Source organism: Rhinatrema bivittatum, chromosome 17, assembly GCF_901001135.1.
Source record: "Rhinatrema bivittatum chromosome 17, aRhiBiv1.1, whole genome shotgun sequence".
Classification (NCBI taxonomy): domain Eukaryota; kingdom Metazoa; phylum Chordata; class Amphibia; order Gymnophiona; family Rhinatrematidae; genus Rhinatrema; species Rhinatrema bivittatum.
Genome location: NC_042631.1, coordinates 49,311,561 through 49,332,821, shown reverse-complemented (window position 1 = coordinate 49,332,821; position 21,261 = coordinate 49,311,561). Strand labels below are relative to the sequence as shown.

At 42.1% G+C, this 21,261-nt stretch overlaps 1 protein-coding gene and 2 long non-coding RNA genes across 6 annotated transcripts in view; 1 reads left to right on the top strand and 2 right to left on the bottom strand.

Moving 5' to 3' along the window:
• The window catches only part of IRF7 (interferon regulatory factor 7), a 128,113-nt gene that overhangs the window by 14,889 nt on the left and 91,963 nt on the right, over positions 1-21,261 (bottom strand). For all 4 annotated transcript variants that reach the window (XM_029582758.1, XM_029582755.1, XM_029582757.1 and 1 more), the window contains 2 exons: positions 15,327-15,716; positions 9,618-9,733 (listed from right to left, as the gene is read on the bottom strand). In XM_029582758.1, coding sequence (XP_029438618.1) covers positions 9,618-9,733; positions 15,327-15,716 — 506 coding nt within the window. The remainder of the gene's footprint in view (positions 1-9,617; positions 9,734-15,326; positions 15,717-21,261) is intronic.
• LOC115079318 lies at positions 3,772-5,432 on the bottom strand. Its single transcript, XR_003853254.1, has 4 exons — positions 5,230-5,432; positions 4,371-4,459; positions 3,984-4,045; positions 3,772-3,819 (listed from the first exon to the last, which is right to left on the bottom strand). It is a non-coding gene; the product is annotated as an uncharacterized LOC115079318 (long non-coding RNA).
• LOC115079319 lies at positions 8,186-8,997 on the top strand. The gene is made up of 3 exons (XR_003853255.1): positions 8,186-8,312; positions 8,638-8,699; positions 8,864-8,997. It is a non-coding gene; the product is annotated as an uncharacterized LOC115079319 (long non-coding RNA).

Genomic DNA, 21,261 nt, shown 5'->3' with positions numbered 1-21,261 from the left:
GAAGTAAGGGAGGGTTGAGCCAGTCAGAGTTTTCATTATTGATACATCACCACAAATCCACCAGCCAACCTGCAAACTTCCCAAGTAAGAGACTTAGGAGCTATCATTGATAATCGTCTAAACCTAAAATCATTTATCAACCATACAACTAAGGATTGCTTTCACAAATTACATGTCCTCAAAAGAATAAAACCACTCTTCCACTTTCATGACTTCAGAACAGTTCTGCAAGCAATAATCTTCTCTAAGATAGATTATTGTAACTCTATCTTATTAGGTCTCCCCGCATCTCATACCAAACCTCTGCAGATGGTGCAGAACACGGCAGCCAGAATCCTGACTAACTCTAGGAGAAGAGACCACATCTCTCCAATCCTCAAAGACCTACATTGGCTGCCAATCCACTACAGAATCATTTACAAGTCCATTACTACCATTTACAAAACCATCCATCACCACGCTCCACTTAACCTACAATTCCCTTTCAGAAAACATACCTCCTCCAGACCCATCAGAGAGTCCTACAGAGAATCACTTCATGTACCACACTCCAAAACCTATCAACACAAATCCCTCAGAGACCGAGCCTTCTCCACAGCAGGACCACCACTATGGAACTCCATCCCATTGGACCTGCGACAGGAACCCTGCCTACTAACTTTCAGGAAAAGGCTCAAAACATGGTTATTTAAGAAAGCTTTTCCAGACCCCAACTGAACCCTAACCCACCATCAATTCACTAGCAGACTTTAACATTACACTGTAAAAAAATTACAATTACATAGTAAATTTCATATCATTGTAAATAATTGCTCTTTTTGTTAAAATTCCTATCGCCTATTTTCTTCTTCTGCTCCCAATTGTGTACATCCTTGTTTTATTGTAACTGCAACATTTCCAGCTTCGCACTTGTCAAAGTTTTATTGTATTTTCTCATTTTATTCACCCCTTGTTTAATGTAAACCAGCATGATGTGATGCCTATCGTGAATGCCGGTATAAAAAAACACTAAATAAATATGCTCACATCACAGTGAAGGTGATGAGTCAAAGGAACTGAAGCAAATCATTATGAAAATGGAGAATGTATTAGAGAAAATAGGATAAATAGCAACAAGGTCCCAGGATTGGATGGTATTCATCCAGAATGCTTAAAGAACTCGGATATGAAATTGCAGATCTGCTCCTCTTAATCCATAACATATCATTATAATCTGCCACTTTACTGGGAGATTGGAAAGTAGCCAATGCAGTGCCAATATTTAAAAAGGGTTCCAGTGTGCCTTGAAATCGCACGGGCATTCATTCACTGCCGGCGGGGGCCGTGCATTCATCCAGGCAGAGGGAGCCGGAGGCCGCTTTTGCCGCCGGCTCCCTCTGCCTGGATGAATGCACGCCCACCCGGCCGCCTTGAGCGCCGAAATCGGGAGGAGAGGAGAAGGGAGAAGGGACTACCGTAGCAGGCCCGAGCCTTGCTACTTTTTCGGTTTTTTTTTTTTTTTTGCTTCGGGAGGAGGGGAAAGGACTGGGGCTGCACCGGAGACCGGACGGGGCCTTGAGCGCGGAAATCGCCCCCATTTTTTACACTTTATTCCCATTTTAATTTTCGAACACCACACTAACACCAAGTAGAGGGTAGGCGGTAAACTAACAGGTTAAGGACGCGGCAAAATAGCAGGTTACAAAGGAGATAATCTGAGCGCGCATCACAGTATCGGAGGGGAATAGCTAATTCCTTCATTATACAGCTAATTCGTTCATTTACATATCATATACATGCTGCGTGCGGAAAGGGTTATGCGTCTGTTTTAAGAAGCGCTAAGGACGCGTGAAACTGGAGACTGGATCGCTGGATCGCCTTACGCGTCAGAATTGTGCGCTCCCAGCACGTTACAGACGGGAAATCTTCAACCGCACGTTACAGTATCGACCTGTTTGGTATTAAAAACCACACAAATAAAAATAAATAAATAAATAATAACAGTGCCAGGCCAAATAGTAGAAACCATAGTTACACACAGAATTGCTGGGCATATGAATAGGCTTCACTTAATGGGAAAAAGCCCACATGATTTTAGCAAAGAGAAGTCCTTCCTTAGCAATCTATTAGAATTCTTTTACTGTATAAATATGTGGCTAAGGGTGAGCCTGTTGATATAGTGAACCTAGATTGTCAGAAGATATTTGATAAAGTGCCACATGAGAGACTCGAAAGGAAATTACAAAGTCCTGTGATAGGAGTCAATATTCTATTGTGTGGACTGGTAACTGGTTAAAACATAAGAAAGTTTACATGGTCAGTTTTTCCAATGGAAAAACGAATAGTTGGGGCCCTGCAGGGATCTCTACTGGGGCCAGTGTTTAGCACATTCATAACTGATCTAGAAGAGGAAGGAACGAGTGAGATGATCAGATCTGCAGGTGACACAAAATTATACAAAGATATCCTGCAGTTTCTCATAATCAGCTTAACACTACAAGACTGGGAAAGTAATCAACAATATGGCAGATGAAATTTAATATGAACAAGTGTCAAGTGATGCACAATGCTGGGTTCCATATCAGGAGGTATCATTGCTCCTGCATCTTTAGAAATAGCACCAGTGGCCCTGACGTGAGGTCATTTCGGCACTGCTCTAAGGGGCGGCCAATGCCATTATGTTGTAAGATCATAACTATCATGGCCACTGGTGCCATTTGTAAAGATGCAGGTAGCAGGGCAGGGGGGGGGCAGTGGGCTCTCTCCTGCCCTTTGTATGCACCCAGCCTATGGTTCTGGGAAGGGGAGGGAGGGGTCTGGGGAGGCCCAGTTGAGTAGACCCGGACTCCGGGAGAGTCTATGTGGGCAGAAGGGGACTGGAGGGTCTCAGAGAAGCCATTTTGTTTTAAACTTGTAATGAAAAAAAAAAAATCCCTGGGCCTCGTTTGTGCCATTTAACACTTTTATGTTCAACAAATGAACATATTCAAAATGAAACAAAAGAAAAACATACAAAATTTAATTTGTTTTTATTTCATTTTATACTGAAAACCACTGCTACAGCCAAATTAAAAAAACAAGTCTGGTTTCTGGTCCTAATCCTTCCTCTCACCCACCAAATCGTCTTCTGCAAAACCTCCCCAGCCTGCAAGACCCCTCTCCACCCCAGGTCTGCCTGCCCATGGGTCTTCTGAAAGCGGACACTTCTGCTTTCCACCCCAAAGCTGGTACGATTATAGTGCGTAATAGAAGCTCCCACAGAATAGAACGGCACAGACCTTGGGCTGACTGTCAGCCATTTTAGCATCGGGCAGGAGCAACTGAGATTCTCTCCTGCCCCTAAAGACTGCGGATCAGCAGACCTGGGATGGGATAAAGTTTGGGTGGGGAACTTCTGGGCGTCATGGAGGCCAGGGGGAAAGCGATACTTTGCCTAGTTTTGTTATTCATGGTTTGGTTTTGTATCTTGCTTTGGGTAAATGAAACAAAACAAGAAGACAAATGAAAAAAAAAGAAAATGAAAAACAAAAAACTTCATGAAACTGCTTCATATGCGCACTTCTAGTAGGGAAGAGCTGTTATTTACACTATTGAAATGAAATGGGACTAGGAGACTCTCCCTGTAATTAACAGGTAGCAGTTTCAAAACATATTTGAGTATTTTTTTCAGTCACCACATAATTAAGCTATGGAACTTGCTGCCAGAAAATGTAATTAAGTTTTGTAGGATTAGCAGCCAGATGTCCAAATGATTTCCTTTATTGGGTGGTAACACGAATATATGAACAATGCCCAACTCTGGCCGAGTTTCGCCCTCTTACAATGGGGCTACATCAGGGGCTACAACATACAATAACACATACTTGTAAATAATAAAAAATAATAAGAAGAACATAACTGAAACACACAATTAGAATGGTAACATGAAAATGTGGTGTAGATATTAATTATGACACAGCATGTGAGTGTGAAAAAGAGAACAACAATTGAATTTTGGTCTTTACCTCTACTTGAGTCGTGTTATGATGACAATCCAAGTCTTAAAAAAGACTGTGCAACAAAAGGTCTGTAAATTAAATGTATAAATTCATTGAAAAACAATATTGAATCTTAAAAATTCTAAAAAATATTTATAGACCTTTCAAAAAACATCAAAGCTGGCATGATAGAATTAACCATATTAAAAATAGAGCACTAAAAAAATAATAAAATTATAACAGGTAGTGAAAAGTAAATAAAATAAATAAAATGAAATAAATTACATTTACACCATATCTTAATGTGATTTCCACTGACAAGAAAATTTGTGTGAAAGATGAATTTTTTAAAAAAAAGTTGATGTTGTGTATCAATAAATGAGAGCTGCACTCAATATAGGAGTATATACTCACTATTGGAAAGGCTGGTTAAACTCTCAATGACAGCGGTACCTCAGTTTCTTATTTCGTAAACAACACAAGGGTTGCAAATGTGCCGAAATCTTGTTTGGAAAGATTGAAAAATTAAAAAAGAACATACTTCCTACGTGAATAGGCGAATTAAGATTGCAGAAACATATTGACTCTAAATACATATTGTGAAAAAAAAAAATTTTTTAACTATGTGTACGTGTAAAACATGTGAACCAAAATAAAACAATGCTGATTTGACATTATTCAAGACAATTAGCAGGGTTATGATAAATGACTTTTGAAACGGCTCCTGGTTTGAAAAAATAAGTACATAAGGTGAGGAATATGGGTTATATGCAGATGGGTAAGTGTGCTTTAAATTCTACATATGATAATTAAATTGCTACAAAATACGGAATGTATATAAGCTGATTGACTAGAGGATAAAATAGAACATCTATGTGTTGTTTTAAGAAGATCATAAAAAACATTACATTAGCTCATAGAATGCTACTGCTGCCGGTAACTATGAGTGCTTGAATAACTATAAAAGTGCTGCAAAAAAGACGCGGAAGTAGGAACAAAACAAAGAGCTGTAAAATCATTTAGATAACATAAACAAACTTACTCTTTGATGTGGTTGTGAGGACAAACAACAGTATGGCTTTTACTTACTAACTCGAATCAAAACAGGCAAAGATGCCGCGACTGCTCTTTACATCGACTCATACTGCTATCAGTGAATGTGAGTACTTAGATAAATATAAAAGTGCTCTGAAGAAGCGAGTGTAAAACTATAAACCTAAAAAATCATTATATGCAGGCTAAAAAGTAATTTGAAAGACGTGTACAAACTTACTTTTTGATGTGGTTGTGAAAACAAACACAGGCGGCAGTGTGGCTTTCCCTTGTTAACTCGAATCAAAACAAACAAAAAAGACATGGCTGCTATTTAAAGAGGCTGAAGCGCGCCAAAATGACCTGTCTGTCAAAAGGGAGGGGGCGTGGTGATGAATACCCGTATGTGGAGGAAACTTGATTGCGGCGCATGCGAAAACAACTAGTAGGTAAACTGAACTGCCATGTATTTATTTAATATATATTTCTATACCGGACTTCACGAATAGAATTCACATCAGGCCGGTTTACATGGAACTTAGGGGAAAAACAAGAGTAACCAAAAAACAAGAAGGCTGAATCAAGCAAAGTTACATAAAACAAGGGCATAGAACTTGGGGGCTAAAGTAGCCAGGAAGAAAGGTAGAGCGGAAATTAGCAACAAATAAATAATATATAACTGGTTATGAGATAAGGAATTATCTCATTCCTTAAGCTGAGTCCGAAATCCGCCTGAACATTGCTCACTCTGGCAACATGAGAAGCTGTCAGCTGTTGCAAGTGCTGACGTGCCCAGAAAATCAACTCCCAGGCCTCTCAAGCCACTGCCTGGCACCTTGACAGGTGATATAGGCTCCATCGTCATATTGTCTAATAGGATCCATACTGGATGGCCGTGTAACCTTGACAGACAGGCAAGCAACATGAAGTGCACCGCTGTATGTTGAATGATAGCAAAATGTATCAATAATTGCAAAATGTATCAATAAATAAAAAACTTGATGCAAAGATGAATGAATGAAAATGAAAAATGGGAAAGGATAATGAATGAAAAAATGAAAATAGATAAAATAAAACAATGTGGAATAAAAGGAAAAAAGATTGAATGAACAAGTGAAAAGAACAAGGACTGATTGAATAGAATGTAATGGGAAAACAACTATGGCAATTCACTACCTGTTATTAATTTGAATCATTTTATGATAAATTGTGTTGGATTGTAATAAAAATGTATGAGACTACAGGATATCAATAGATGATAATTGATGATGAATTGTGCTCTAACAAATATTTTAATAACAATAAAATGCCAGCTTTTAAGAACAATAAAAATGAATAAAAATGTCAAATACTAAAAAATATGAAGCAGAGGTAAAACAGAATAAATAATGAATAAAAATGGTGATAAATACTAAAATCACAGAAAAACAGAGTAATCAATATCCAAATTTAAGCCATGTGGTGCTGTAGTTTTAAAATCAAATATGAATTTTTGTTCTAGTTGTAGCAATCTAGCGTCTAAATCACCTCCTCTCCAATTTGAAAATACTTGTTGTAGTACACAAAATCTATAATCTTCAAATTTATGGTTTTTCTCCAAGGAGTGTGCTACTAATGGTTTGGTTTCTATTTTTCTATTTATGCTGCTCTTATGTTCGATGATTCTTTTGTTCAATTGTCTGATGGTTTTGCCAATATAGATCTTATTACATGGACAAAAAACAACATAGACTACAGCTTGGCTCTTACAATTTGTGAAATTTTGAAGTTTGAATTGTTTGTTACAACCTGGAATAGTCAGAGTGTCTGTTTTTAAATTAACACCACATATGGAGCAATTTCCACAAGGACGGTGGCCAGGTGGCCTTATATCTTTTGGACGTGTAACTGGTAAAGCCGACGGAGAAATATATTCCTTAATGTTTTTCTCTCTCTTGTTTGCAATCATAAGGTTTTTGCCTTCAAAACAAGGTAACATTTGTAATACTGACCAATGTTTTTTCAAAATATTGGTGACCTGAAAAGACATATGTGTGTATGTGAGAGGGCATACTATACGTTCATTGCCTTTTTTCTCCTGGTATTGTAGTAGAGTACTTCTTTCCATATGAGATGCTCTTAAAAAACCTGCATTGATGTGCTTCTTTGGATAACATTTTTGAACAAACCTATCAGACATTTCTTTGGATCTTTTTAGAAAGGTTTCCTCGTCTCCACATATTCTTCTGAGTCTCAAAAATTGTGAAAAAGGCAAATTTCTTTGGAGTGATTTATTATGACAACTGTCATAATGTAATAATTTATTGGTATCAGTCGATTTTCTAAAAATATCAGTAAAAAAAGAACCTTTATTAAAAGAGACTAAAATGTCTAAAAATGAGATCTGATTAGGACTAAAAACAAGACTAAAATGCAGATTAAAATCCAAATTGTTGAGCCAAGTATAAAAAAGCTGTAATGACTCCAAACTGCCCTTCCATATCACAAAAATGTCATCTATGTAGCGTTTCCAAAATAAAATGTTAGATTTATATTCATGTTCTCTTAAAAACAATTCTTCAAACCTTGCTACGTATAGATTTGCAATGGACGGAGCCATGGGAGTACCCATGGCTACGCCTTTAATCTGTTTAAAAATTTTTTGATTAAAAGAGAAAAAATTATACTTTAAAGGAAACTCCGCTAGGTCTATTAAAAATTGATTTGGTATTCTTGAGTGTGAATTGAATTCTAAAATCTGTTTCAAAACAATGTTCAATGCTGCGTCCTGTGGGATATTAGTATACAAGGACTCTATGTCCATTGTTACCATTAAAATATCATCATCTAAATTTTTAAAATCACTTAAAAGATTAATAAAATGTGTGGAATCTTTGATATATGATGGAATCTTTTGAACTTGCGGTTTTAAAAATTTATCTAAAAAAATGGCGAGAGGTTCTAGGAGAGAGCCATTGGCTGAGATAATAGGTCTTCCATATTCCTCACCTTATGTACTTATTTTTTCAAACCAGGAGCCGTTTCAAAAGTCATTTATCATAACCCTGCTAATTGTCTTGAATAATGTCAAATCAGCATTGTTTTATTTTGGTTCACATGTTTTACACGTACACATAGTTAAAAAAAATTTTTTTTTCACAATATGTATTTAGAGTCAATATGTTTCTGCAATCTTAATTCGCCTATTCACGTAGGAAGTATGTTCTTTTTTAATTTTTCAATCTTTCCAAACAAGATTTCGGCACATTTGCAACCCTTGTGTTGTTTACGAAATAAGAAACTGAGGTACCGCTGTCATTGAGAGTTTAACCAGCCTTTCCAATAGTGAGTATATACTCCTATATTGAGTGCAGCTCTCATTTATTGATACACAACATCAACTTTTTTTTAAAAAATTCATCTTTCACACAAATTTTCTTGTCAGTGGAAATCACATTAAGATATGGTATAAATGTAATTTATTTCATTTTATTTATTTTATTTACTTTTCACTACCTGTTATAATTTTATTATTTTTTTAGTGCTCTATTTTTAATATGGTTAATTCTATCATGCCAGCTTTGATGTTTTTTGAAAGGTCTATAAATATTTTTTAGAATTTTTAAGATTCAATATTGTTTTTCAATGAATTTATACATTTAATTTACAGACCTTTTGTTGCACAGTCTTTTTTAAGACTTGGATTGTCATCATAACACGACTCAAGTAGAGGTAAAGACCAAAATTCAATTGTTGTTCTCTTTTTCACACTCACATGCTGTGTCATAATTAATATCTACACCACATTTTCATGTTACCATTCTAATTGTGTGTTTCAGTTATGTTCTTCTTATTATTTTTTATTATTTACAAGTATGTGTTATTGTATGTTGTAGCCCCTGATGTAGCCCCATTGTAAGAGGGCGAAACTCGGCCAGAGTTGGGCATTGTTCATATATTTGTGTTACCACCCAATAAAGGAAATCATTTGGACATCTGGCTGCTAATCCTGTTTTGTCGCCCTCACGGCTTTGTTAGACAGCCTTCCTTGCTGTTTCTTCAGTCCATTAAGTTTTGTAGTACACTGGAGTTTAAAAAGGGTTGGACAAGTTTCTGGAGGACAGATCCATAAATAGACTTTGGTTTCTCCCTCAGACTCATACTCCCTCACTGTCGTAGGTTATCGATTGTCACCTTCACAAGCTGTATTTTTTCTCTACTCCCCATTACCATTTTACAGATTACTTTATACAGGTAACTGTTTGATTGGTTTTATGGACCAATCCATATCTTAGCTAGAATAGCTTCCCCCTTCCAAGTTTCATGTACCCATTGTTCCATGTACCGCCTCCGGGTGAATTCATATTCGCTGTTTTATTGTTTCAATGTAAACCGATGTGATTTGTATTTCATACAGGAACACCGGTATATAAAAACGAAAAATAAATAAAATAAATAAATACTTTCTGAGGACAGGAACATGAAAGACTTTCAGAGTGGGATTTGCCGGGTACTTGCAGGTGGATCGGGACAAGCCACTGTCTGGGGCAGGATACTGGGCTCATGCCCTGAATGAAGAGATGACCTGAGACTGCAATGGATTGCATGCTGGGACTGACCAGGAAGGAGATGGGGGGTCTCGTTACGCACCTTCACTAGGATAAGCTTCTTCTCTTTAGGTTTCTGCTCAGAGAAACACTGTCCGAAGCACAAGTAGAGGGTGTAATCTGGAGACTCACGCTGGCCAGCTTTATAATGCCGTAACTCTGGAAGGAACAGAACAAGAAGGTTCATCTGGGGCACGACAGAGGGTTCTCAACACAAAAAACCATTATGGGTTGCAGGAATCCCGAGGGAGTCAATTCTTTGTTTTTATAAAATGCTTATCTCATTGAATTCCGGCACTTGTCTCTTCCTCCTTTTTCTAAGAATCAGAGAAAGTTGACAAAGGAAGTCAGGTGGTCATCTAATCCAGTAGTTCTCAATCTAATCCATGGGATATACACAACCAGTCTGGTTTTCAGGATCTCCACAATGAATATGCATGAAATAGATTTGTTTGCAATGGAGTCAGTGCATGCAAATCTCTCTAATGCATATTCATTGTGAATACTCTTAAAACCTGACTGACTGGGTTGTCCCAAGAACTGGGTTGAGAGCCATTGATGTAGTCTACCCCCTACCTCCAGGCAGGATCCAGCTTATCTAAACTATACCAGACAGATGTTGTGTAATCTGGAAAACCCCTAGTGATGAAAATTCTGCCATCTTTCTGGGTAACTTGTTTTAGTTCTTGAGTACCCTGAAAGTTAAAGTTCTTCCCAATGTCTAACCTGAATCTTTCCTGCTGGAATTTAAGCCCATTACTTCTGGTCCTGTCCGCAGTACTGATGGAGAACTATTGATCATTGCTCTCTTCATAACCAACTTTATATATTATCATCAAGTCGCCCCTCAGCCTTCTTTTTTCCAGCTAAAAAAACCTAACTCTTTCAGCATTCTCAAAGGTCAACTTATCTAGACTGATCTAGTTTTAGTTTCTCCATGTCCAACATCTTGATGTACCAAAGAACCAGAAGGGGGGAATTACACAAGGTTGTTATCTGGCCGTGCATTCATGTTCCTTATAGCTGCTGAGCTATGCTCAGTTGGGGGGGGGGGGCCGGAACCCCTTTCCCTTGCCCCTGATCTTTTCCTGCAGTACTGCCCCACCTTATACTTCTGCATTTCAGGTTTCCTTCCTAGTACCTTATTTTTAGCTTCTTTGAAGTTCATTGCATGGATTAATGACCATTTCTCATTTTGTTTTCTAAGGAGCTTGCACTCTTCCCAACCAGTATTATCCAGAGATTTACACTCTGTGACATCATCCAAGTTATGAATGAACATACCGCCTAGGATCGATTCCTGTGAAGTGCTATGCTATATGCCCTGCCAAGGGGTGACCTTGACCTACTCCTGGGGGAATTCTGCGCAAAAAAACAACTTATAATTCTGCAAACTTTATATTGGTCAAAATAACACAATTTACATGACAGTCTTCAAGTAATTACATTTTAAATTAATACAGAAAAAAGTTATTACTTAGAGATGCAGAAATGTAAATATTTTGAGCAGAATTTCCCTAGAAATTCACTGTAAGGATCCCTTCCACTCGCTCTCCCTACTCCCCTGGCACTTTGCCCTCTCAAGCCTCAACTCCTCCACCTGCCAGTATCTCTCCCCTCCACCTCTAGGCTCAACCCCTTCCCCTCTATTGCCAGTCCCAGAGTTTGACCCCGTTCTCAGTACTGCCCCTCACACAGGCGCCCTCTGTCCCTCCCTCTCTCACACAATGCTCCCTCTCTCTAGTGCACATACACACCCCCTCATACAAGCTCCCTCACTCTCTCGCACACACACATCCCCTCATACAGGGTCCCTCTCTCTTGCATACACACCCACACAAGCTCCCTCTCTCTCTCACACATACATCCTCACACAGGCTACCTATGTCTCTCTCTCATGCATTCCTTCACACAGGCTCTGTCTCACACATACGCAATCCCTTCACACAGGCTCTGTCTCACACATACGCAATCCCTTCACACAGGCTCTGTCACACACATACGCAATCCCTTCACACAGGCTCTGTCTCACACATACGCAATCCCTTCACACAGGTTCTGTCTCACACATACGCAATCCCTTCACACAGGTTCTGTCTCACACATACGCAATCCCTTCACACAGGCTCTGTCACACACATACGCAATCCCTTCACACAGGCTCTGTCTCACACATACGCAATCCCTTCACACAGGCTCTGTCACACACATACGCAATCCCTTCACACAGGCTCTGTCACACACATACGCAATCCCTTCACACAGGCTCTGTCTCACACATACGCAATCCCTTCACACAGGTTCTGTCTCACACATACGCAATCCCTTCACACAGGCTCTGTCACACACATACGCAATCCCTTCACACAGGCTCTGTCTCACACATACGCAATCCCTTCACACAGGTTCTGTCTCACACATACGCAATCCCTTCACACAGGCTCCCTCTGTCCCTCCCTCTCTCACACAATGCTCCCTCTCTCTAGTACATATACACACACCCTCATACAAGCTCCCTCACACACACACGCATCCCCTCATACAGGTTCCCTCTCTCTTGCATACACACCCACACAAGCTCCCTCTCTCTCTCACACATACATCCTCACACAGGCTACCTATGTCTCTCTCTCATGCATTCCTTCACACAGGCTCTGTCTCACACATACGCAATCCCTTCACACAGGCTCTGTCACACACATACGCAATCCCTTCACACAGGCTCTGTCACACACATACGCAATCCCTTCACACAGGCTCTGTCTCACACATACGCAATCCCTTCACATAGGCTCTGTCACACACATACACAATCCCTTCACACAGGCTCTGTCTCACACATACACAATCCCTTCACACAGGCCAGCACCCTCACATACATACGATCCCTTTTTCATACACATGATCCTTTTTTCATACACACGAGCTCCCAATCTCTCACACATATACACACTCCTTCACAATCTCCTCATACAGGCTCCCTCTCTCTGGCATCCACACTCAAGCATCCCCCCCCCACCCCACTCTCTCACCTCCCATGCTCTCCCCCACACCTTCACTCACAGGGAACTTCATCTTCGCATGCTCAATTTGCGGCATGCAGGGGTCTCCTCTGCCGTTTTCTGCACAGAATTTGGCAATTCTGCGCAAGGGGGGAATTTTGTGCAAATTCCATGTTCCGCAGTAGCGCAGAATTCCCCCAGGACTACCCTGACTCATTGCTCACCACTCTGAGTTTCTCCCAGCTTATAGTATTCAAACATTACCATTTTATATTGCTGATCGTTCCATACAGCCAGAATCTGCATTAACTTTCTCTCCCCTATGTAAACCCATCCCCTGTGCTAAGACACACACCTTGTGGTCAATATTCAAAAGTCATTTAGACAGATAATTTGTGAGCTAATTCAGTATATTCGCGCCATATAAAAATAGGGGCATTTCAGGGGTGTTCTAGGGAGGGGCTGAGATATCTGGCTGAGCTGAATATTGGGTATATCTGGCCAGGTTAGCTGGATGACCTTATCTGGATATCTGGTTAAATTTCACTGTCATTCAGGTCTATCCAGTAAAGTGCGGCCGCGTTTACCCCGCTCCTAACCCGCGTTCTACTCACTTTCTGGCTGCGTTAGCCCTTCCTGCGATCCACAACCCCCTTTAACCTACCCTTACCACGTCCTAAAATCCCCGGGCAACCCCTTTCGCACGCGGCATGTATATTGCATGCAAACGAGCGAATTAGCTATTCCCTAGCATCCAGTAACCCGCGCCCTGACTATCTCTATTTTACCCTGCCATTTTGCCGCGCGTTTAACCTAACTTACTGCCTACCCTTACCCCTGCGTTAGAGGCAGGGGTAAGGGTAGGCGGCAAGCTTTCCCCCAGCCCCCGCTCACCTGCCCTGGCCACGTCCATGGATGCTGGTCTCCGGGGCAGCCCCAGTCCTCTCCCCTCCTCCCGAAGCAAAAAAAAAAGCGAAAAAAAAAATTTGCAAGAGAGAGAGGGGAGAGGACGGGCAATCCTACGCTCGGCGACTTACTTTTGCAGCTCCCCTCCGGACATCGTGGCTTCCCCCGTGCCAGTCTCCTCTCCCCTCCTCCCGAAGCAGGGAGCGAAAAGCAGCCTTGCTCCGGGAGGAGGGAAAAAGGGACTGGCAGTGTAAAGCGACGAAGCTTTACACTGCCTGCACGGCCGCTGAAGACGTGACATCACATGCCGTGACGCCAAACGTCGTGACGTCACGTCTTCAGCGGCCGTGCAGGCGTCCATCTTCGCGAGCAGCTGGAGGCAGGAGAGGTCGTCCGATGTCCGGAGGGGGGTGCAAAAAGTAAGTCGCTTCGCCGCTTTACACTGCCAGTCCCTTCTTCCCTCCTCCCGGAGCAAGGCTGCTTTTCGCGCCCTGCTTCGGGAGGAGGGGAGAGGGGACTGGCAATCCCGACTTCCTGGTATCTGTCATTTCAAATGACATTTGAAATGACAGATACCAGCGTGGCCGTGAAGCGTTAGGCCCGCGCACCCAGGATACTGTATAGGCGCTCTATCCAGTAAAATGGGTTGCGCGGGCCTAACGCTTCACGGACGCTTCTTAGACGCAGCTTGCATTTGCAAGCTATTTACATACAGGATCGAGCGGTAGGTGAGCTGCACTGTGCGTGCCGCAACTGCGGGTGCGCCGGGCACTAACGCAGCTCTTCCTACCGCTCGTTACTGGATAGACCTGACTGTTACCCAAGGGAACCCCTCCCCCCCCTAAGGCCTGCGGCTTGATTGTCAGCCTTCCCCCTCCCCCACCCACCAACACCCCTTATACATAAATCGCCCAATCAGGCCCAGCACTCCTCACCCCCAAAACTGCCTTTTGCCTGGTTTCATACAAATTTGGAACCCCCTCCAAACATACAAACCGGTTCACCCTGGACTCCCCCTGCCCCTGGTTGCCAAAATTGATCCCTGCCAGGAGCGAGGGTCTTACTCACCTGCTCCCGACTGCTCCAGCGCTGCTTCTGACCTCTTCTCCGGTTACCAAAATTGATTGGGGGGAGAGAGAGTCTGGGGTGGGCCAGTTTGTTTGACTGGAGGGAGGTTTTAAGCCTGGGGATTCCGATCTTTGTATGAAACTGGGCAAAGTTTGTGGTGGGAGGAGGGGCTCGGGGCCCAATAGAGCTGTTTATGTGTGAGGGGGGAGGCTGCTAATCAGGCCAAAAGCCCTTGGGTTTATTTTCCCTTGAGTGACACTGACATGAGGTTGGATAAAGTTAAGCCAGGATATTGAGCGGGTGTTAGGACAAGTTATCCACTAGATGACCTGCTGAATATTAGCCTCCTTATGTTCAGTCACTGAAGGCCCTTTGTCCCTGCACTCCACTCATTGGCAAAGCCTGCTTATCCCTGCCTTTCTCCTCCATTGCCCATTCTTGCTTCTCTGCTTTCTACCTGGCTGCATTGTAGGCTTGGAAGAGTCCTGCTCCCTCCCTTGCCTTATTCAAGCCTAGGGTAAAAACCCATCTTTATGAGACTACATGTAATCCTTCACCACTCACAACCTTATTTTAATCATTTTCTTAATAAATGAACTTCCCAAAGTTGTTTGCCCTGTTTGTGTTTTGATCAGATTGTAAGCTCTCCTGAGCAGGGACTGTTTCTTATGTTTTTGTACAGTGCTGTAGAAGTGATACGTGGGTAGTAGTAGTAGTAGTATGTTTGCACGCACACATGCACACACTCATACACACACTCTCACTACTGGACTCACCCATCCAGAACTGGTGAAAGTTGAAAATCTCGGTTTTCTCTTCTCGCTGCAGCAGTTTGGTCTCCAGGCCCTGTGCTGGGGTTGCCAGTTGCTTGGAAAGTGCCCAGAAGACCTTGCACTTGCCCCTGCGAGTGGCATAGATTCTGCAGGTTTCCTGTTCCACTTCCAGTAGCAGGCCCCGCTCCACGTTCTGCAGCAGGGTTTTGGTGTACCGCACCTGCTTCTGATCTGGCAGATCCTCAGGGTTTGGGAAGCACACTGCTGAAATGGAACTGAGGCTGGGGTCAGACACTTCGTTGTAACTCAGCAGGCAGGGGCTGCTCACCTTCTGCTCCTTCATTAACCTCCCTTTGTAGTACATGGTGACTTCAAGATTTAAAAAGGCTCTTCCTGTAACAAAAAAAACAAAACAGCCACTTTTTATTAGACAGGACTAGGAAGAAGGTGTTCCAGGGCATTGTTGTTTCTATTCATCCCTTAGATAAGTTCTTCTGATCAGGGACTTTGCCAGACTTAGAGCTGATTGAGAACGGCCCAGTGGCAATGCTATGCACTGGCATTTGGAGGAATTTGATTTGATTCCCCAGTCTGCTCCCTGGGTCACTAGATACATTCACAGCCCCTAGGAGGGTGCCCTAGTTAGTGTGCAATGGTGACACCTAGTGGCCTGATTTAGGGCCCATGACTGCATGGCCCCAGCATAGGACTGTCACTGCAATGTGAATGAACTGGAAGAGGATAAAGAAGCAAAAATTCCCCATGTAGTTGTGAATGAAGGCTAATGGCACCATTGGTCAAACTAGACCAGGTCTCACAGAGCTGAAAGCCCAAAAGAGCAAGAATCAAAACCTCAGGAATCACTTTATCCGGTATTGCTGACCCAAGGAAGGGCAGGCTGTTGTACTGCAGGCTCCGGGAGAATCTGGGCCGTGGACTGTGGATTAGCCTGGAGCCTAGCTTACTGCAGTGCAGCTAGAAGACACAGAGCTTCAATTTTCATGCCCTGTTCCTCTACGAGTTATCTTAGGCTTATAATGCAGGAGCAGTCACTGGGGGCACCCAGAGTGGGAATTAAAGTTGATGGGGGGAGCCTTCTGTCGCAAAGAATTTAAGAGGGTGCTTGTCAAACAGCCAACATAGCAGTGAAAAATGTGTGTACAGTGCAAATGCGAACCTTACCGAGTATCGTCCAAGTGTTTTATACGTGAATGTTTGCTATGAAATCCTCCGATAACTGGCTAAGTACATGCACTCTCTGCAGAGAACATAACTTGCATGTGTACACTCACGTGCAGACTTTACAAAATAAGAACATAAGAAATTGCCATGCTGGGTCAGACCAAGGGTCCATCAAGCCCAGCATCCTGTTTCCAACAGAGGCCAAACCAGCCACAAGAACCTGGCAAGTACCCAAACACCAAGAAGATCCCATTCTACTGATGCAATTAATAGCAGTGGCTATTCCCTAAGTAAAATTGATTAATAGCAGTTAATAGACTTCTCCTCCAAGAACTTATCCAAACCTTGTTTGAACCCAGCTACACTAACTGCACTAACCACATCCTCTGGCAACAAATTCCAGAGCTTGTGCATTGAGTGAAAAAGAATTTTCTCCGATTAGTCTTAAATGTGCTACTTGCTAACTTCATGGAATGCCCACTAGTCCTATTATCCGAAAGTGTAAATAACCAATTTACATCTTCTCGTTCAAGACCTCTCATAATCTTAAAGACCTCTATCATATCCCCCTTCAGCCGTCTCTTCTCCAAGCTGAATAGCCCTAACCTCTTTAGCCTTTCCTCATAGGGGAGCTGTTCCATCCCCTTTATCATTATCAAAAGTTATGCTCATAAGTGCCCCCGGAAATCTCTGCTCAGAGCCAAGCACAGTTTACAGGCACAAACAGGGTCAGTTTTAGAACAGCCACATAAAGCTGCATTTTATGCACACAAACCTGCTTGAAGTTTACTTCCTAAAATTGTTGCAGAGATACCAAAGGAAAACAAATTCTGAAATGGGACTTCCTAGCATGCAACGTTATGTGGGTAGACAGAAGTCATGCGTCTTCCAGGTGTCTCAGCTTCCAGGGTTGGACAGAAAAATAGCAAAAGAAGGTGAACTGGATCTCACTATACAACTGATAAGTTAATAAAAACTCAAAACGTTTAAGGAGTTGGGGAAGGGTGTTGGACAGTTAGCTAAACCTGCAACCTTCTCAGAAGTGCTGCCTGTCTACAACAGGGAGGAGAGAGCTTTGTCCTCACCTTCATTCATGGATGAAAGATTAGTCCAGGCTAGGTGGTTTGGGGTATATTAAGGAGTGGCTAAAGATCTCGCCACCTGGGATATTTCCATCTGTAGCCCTCATTTCTAGTCTTACATAGACTGCCGTTTCAACTAAGCACCTTGAGAGATACAAGCTTCTTGCCCCCAGAAGTAGACAGTTGAGGAAACCAGGGTAAGTGATGAAAGGACCAGGACAAACATGCAGTATAAATCAGGGCAGCAGCAATCAAAAGCCCATTTTGGCAAGGTCCAGAACAGGGCCAATTTTCTGGAAGTTCTTGCCCAAACAGCTCTGCTTAATTAAAGCACGTGTTCTAAAGGGCTCAAGGAGCATCTTAAATCTTACTTATTTGAGTTAGCCTTTGAGTGTTCCTAGATGTTCAGGCCTTGTACATCTATATGGTCATTAAGCTCATCCGCTGTCTTACTGGTTTTTATTGCTTATTTTGTAGTGTATTTTCATTTTGTATGTTATTACTTTTATGTATGTTTTGTTGTAATCTGCCATTAACTTTGGAAGCAGCAAGCTAGAAATGTTTTAACATAAATAAAAATAGTTAAGAGGATGTCCCGTGATGCTGCACTGTGGAAAGGCAGCAAGACCATGGAGCTCTTGCACGGGACCCAGCAGTACTAGCTATTTCATTAGCAGGCTCAGTTTACAGTGACAACTGAGGAAGGAGCAGAAAGTCCATTACAAAATCACTCAAACTGGACAATCAAGGTTGCAAATTAATAAAAAGGCCTCCAGCCGCTGACCTCTGAACTTCTGAGATTTTTTTTTATTTTTTTATTTTTATTTTTTTTTATTTAAGAGTTTTTATAAGAACATAAGAAAATGCCATACTGGGTCAGACCAAGGGTCCATCAAGCCCAGCATCCTGTTTCCAACAGTGGCCAATCCAGGCCATAAGAACCTGGCAAGTACCCAAAAACTAAGTCTATTCCATGTAACCATTGCTAATGGCAGTGGCTATTCTCTAAGTGAACTTAATAGCAGGTAATGGACTTCTCCTCCAAGAACTTATCCAATCCTTTTTTAAACACAGCTATATTAACTGCACTAACCACATCCTCCGGCAACAAATTCCAGAGTCTAATTGTGCGTTGAGTGAAAAAGAACTTTCTCCGATTAGTTTTAAATGTGCCCCATGCTAACTTCATGGAGTGCCCCTAGTCTTTCTACTATCCGAAAGAGTAAATGACCGATTCACATCTACCCGTTCTAGACCTCTCATGATTTTAAACACCTCTATCATATCCCCCCTCAGTCGTCTCTTCTCCAAGCTGAAAAGTCCTAACCTCTTTAGTCTTTCCTCATAGGAGAGTTGTTCCATTCCCCTTATCATTTTGGTAGCCCTTCTCTGTACCTTCTCCATCGCAATTATATCTTTTTTGAGATGCGGCGACCAGAATTGTACACAGTATTCAAGGTGCGGTCTCACCATGGAGCGATACAGAGGCATTATGACATTTTCCGTTTTATTCACCATTCCCTTTCTAATAATTCCCAACATTCTGTTTGCTTTTTTGACTGCCGCAGCACACTGAACCGACGATTCCAATGTGTTATCCACTATGACACCTAGATCTCTTTCTTGGGTTGTAGCACCTAATATGGAACCCATCATAACGGTTTACCATAGGGCACCAGTAAAAAAAATATGGGTCGTACATTACATAGGTGGTGCCAGTAGTATTCGGTAACAATAAGGTGTTTATTAGGGGGATTAAGTGTTTCATAGCAATATGTCCTGAAGGTTGCCATCAGAAGCATCTGATAAAGTGGATTTTTTCCTCAAAAGCTCAAGCCTCAATAAATTGGTTAGTCTACAAGGTGCCACAGGAGACATCTCACCTTCTTCTGGAGGCCGCTCCAAAGCCAGGGCCTCGCCTGAGCAACTGTCCAGATCCTGCTCCACGGCCTGGGAGGCCTTCGGTGTGGTTTGGGGCCTACTTGAGGCCTGTTCCACTGCAGCCTGGAAGCCGAGACATCCAGGGAGGTGTAACTCCAATGCAAGGCAAAGCATGAGTGGTGGAGCAAGGCTTTTATAGCCCAGAAGCAGGCAACTCCCTGGGAGGAGTCCAGATGGTCCGCCCCTCTCTGGCTCCATAAGAGTGGGAAGGAGCTGCGGGCCCACCCCTTAGGATCTAAGTGGTTTTCCAGTTGAAATAACACTGCTTTTTCTAGAACTTTTGAGATAAAAGGCAAGTTGGATATTAGTCAATAATTTTCCCAATTGTCAATTCTACCAGTTTTATTTTTTAGGATTGGTTTAATCACAGCTTGTTTTGCTTCATATGGGTCTAATCCTTTTGACAGCGAGTGGTTGATTATGGTTGCGATTGTCGGAGTGATAGGTTCTTTTGCTGAGCTTGATAATTTTATATATGGCATATTTTATTATTGGAAATTTCAGTTACTTATTGGGAGAAAGGGACCAGAGGTCGATCTGTATAAGATTATGGCAAGCATAATGTCGTTAGATTATGACTTTACCATGGCACCTTAAACACTTGATAAGTGTGCAACCTGTCAGGGCTGTGGCCTTGAAGTGATGTACACCGCTGAGTGATATAAGCAGTGACATATGTTTAAAAGAGAGGTTGCCAGATGATAAAGGGAGGAAAGGTCCCAACCCTGACACAAGCCATGTTTCGTGGAAATTTCTTAACTTCTAGGCAACAATTATCAGGAACGGTTACACATCTCAAAGAATGAACCAGGTTGTCAAGCAGGAAGCAGAAATGTGTCGACAGCAATCAGAGAACGCTTACAAAGTCAAGCAGAACAGAAAAAGTGATCACAAATTAGAAATAGAAACAGCATTTCCGTGAAACAAGGCTCATGTCGGGGCTGGGACCTTTGTTATCATCTGGCAACCTCTGTTGAGCTAATGCTTATCTCAAAATTGAAGAACCTATGCAGCCTTTTTGAATAAAGAAATATTCTGACTTTACTGTATCCTGATGGACAATACTTTCACTTGCGATATCTCAGCTGTGACTTTCATTTGTATTTGTGTACAACTAGTTCCTATGGTTTGTGCTTTAAAATAAATAAAATAACCACAATGACAACTCACTGGTGGTCTTAGTTGGAATGGGTTGGCTAAGAATGGAGATTCTTTGCTTCTCAATAGCCACTATGGTCTGCACCACTGGCAAAGCCCTACATTTCCCTTTTCATGCCCCTCATCTCTCCAGGAGAGAGACATATATGGCTCAATAACCTGCTCTGCTCTAGGACCTTCCATTCCACCAGCAAAGCTAGCCAGGGCACTGAGCCCTGTCCAGACATTGATGTTTCATGAGATGGGGGAACATGGGCCAGAGATCTGCTCCTTTTCCAAAAAACCAGAGAAGGTGCAGCCTCATTCATGGCCTGTAGAGACAAAAGAGGGGTGGATGGGAAGCCTTCATTCTCCTAAAGAACATAAGAATAGCAAAGGCAGAGCAATGGTCTGTTCAGCTCAACATCCTGTCTCCAACAGTGGCCAGTCTGGGTAACTGGGAAATACATGTCAGATCCCATCCCACATTGCTCACTCCCAAAGATGGGAGGTGAAGACATCTCAGTCTTTGTCAAAATGTTTTATGGACCTATCCTTTTTCTAAACCTTATTTGAATACAGCTATATTACTAGCC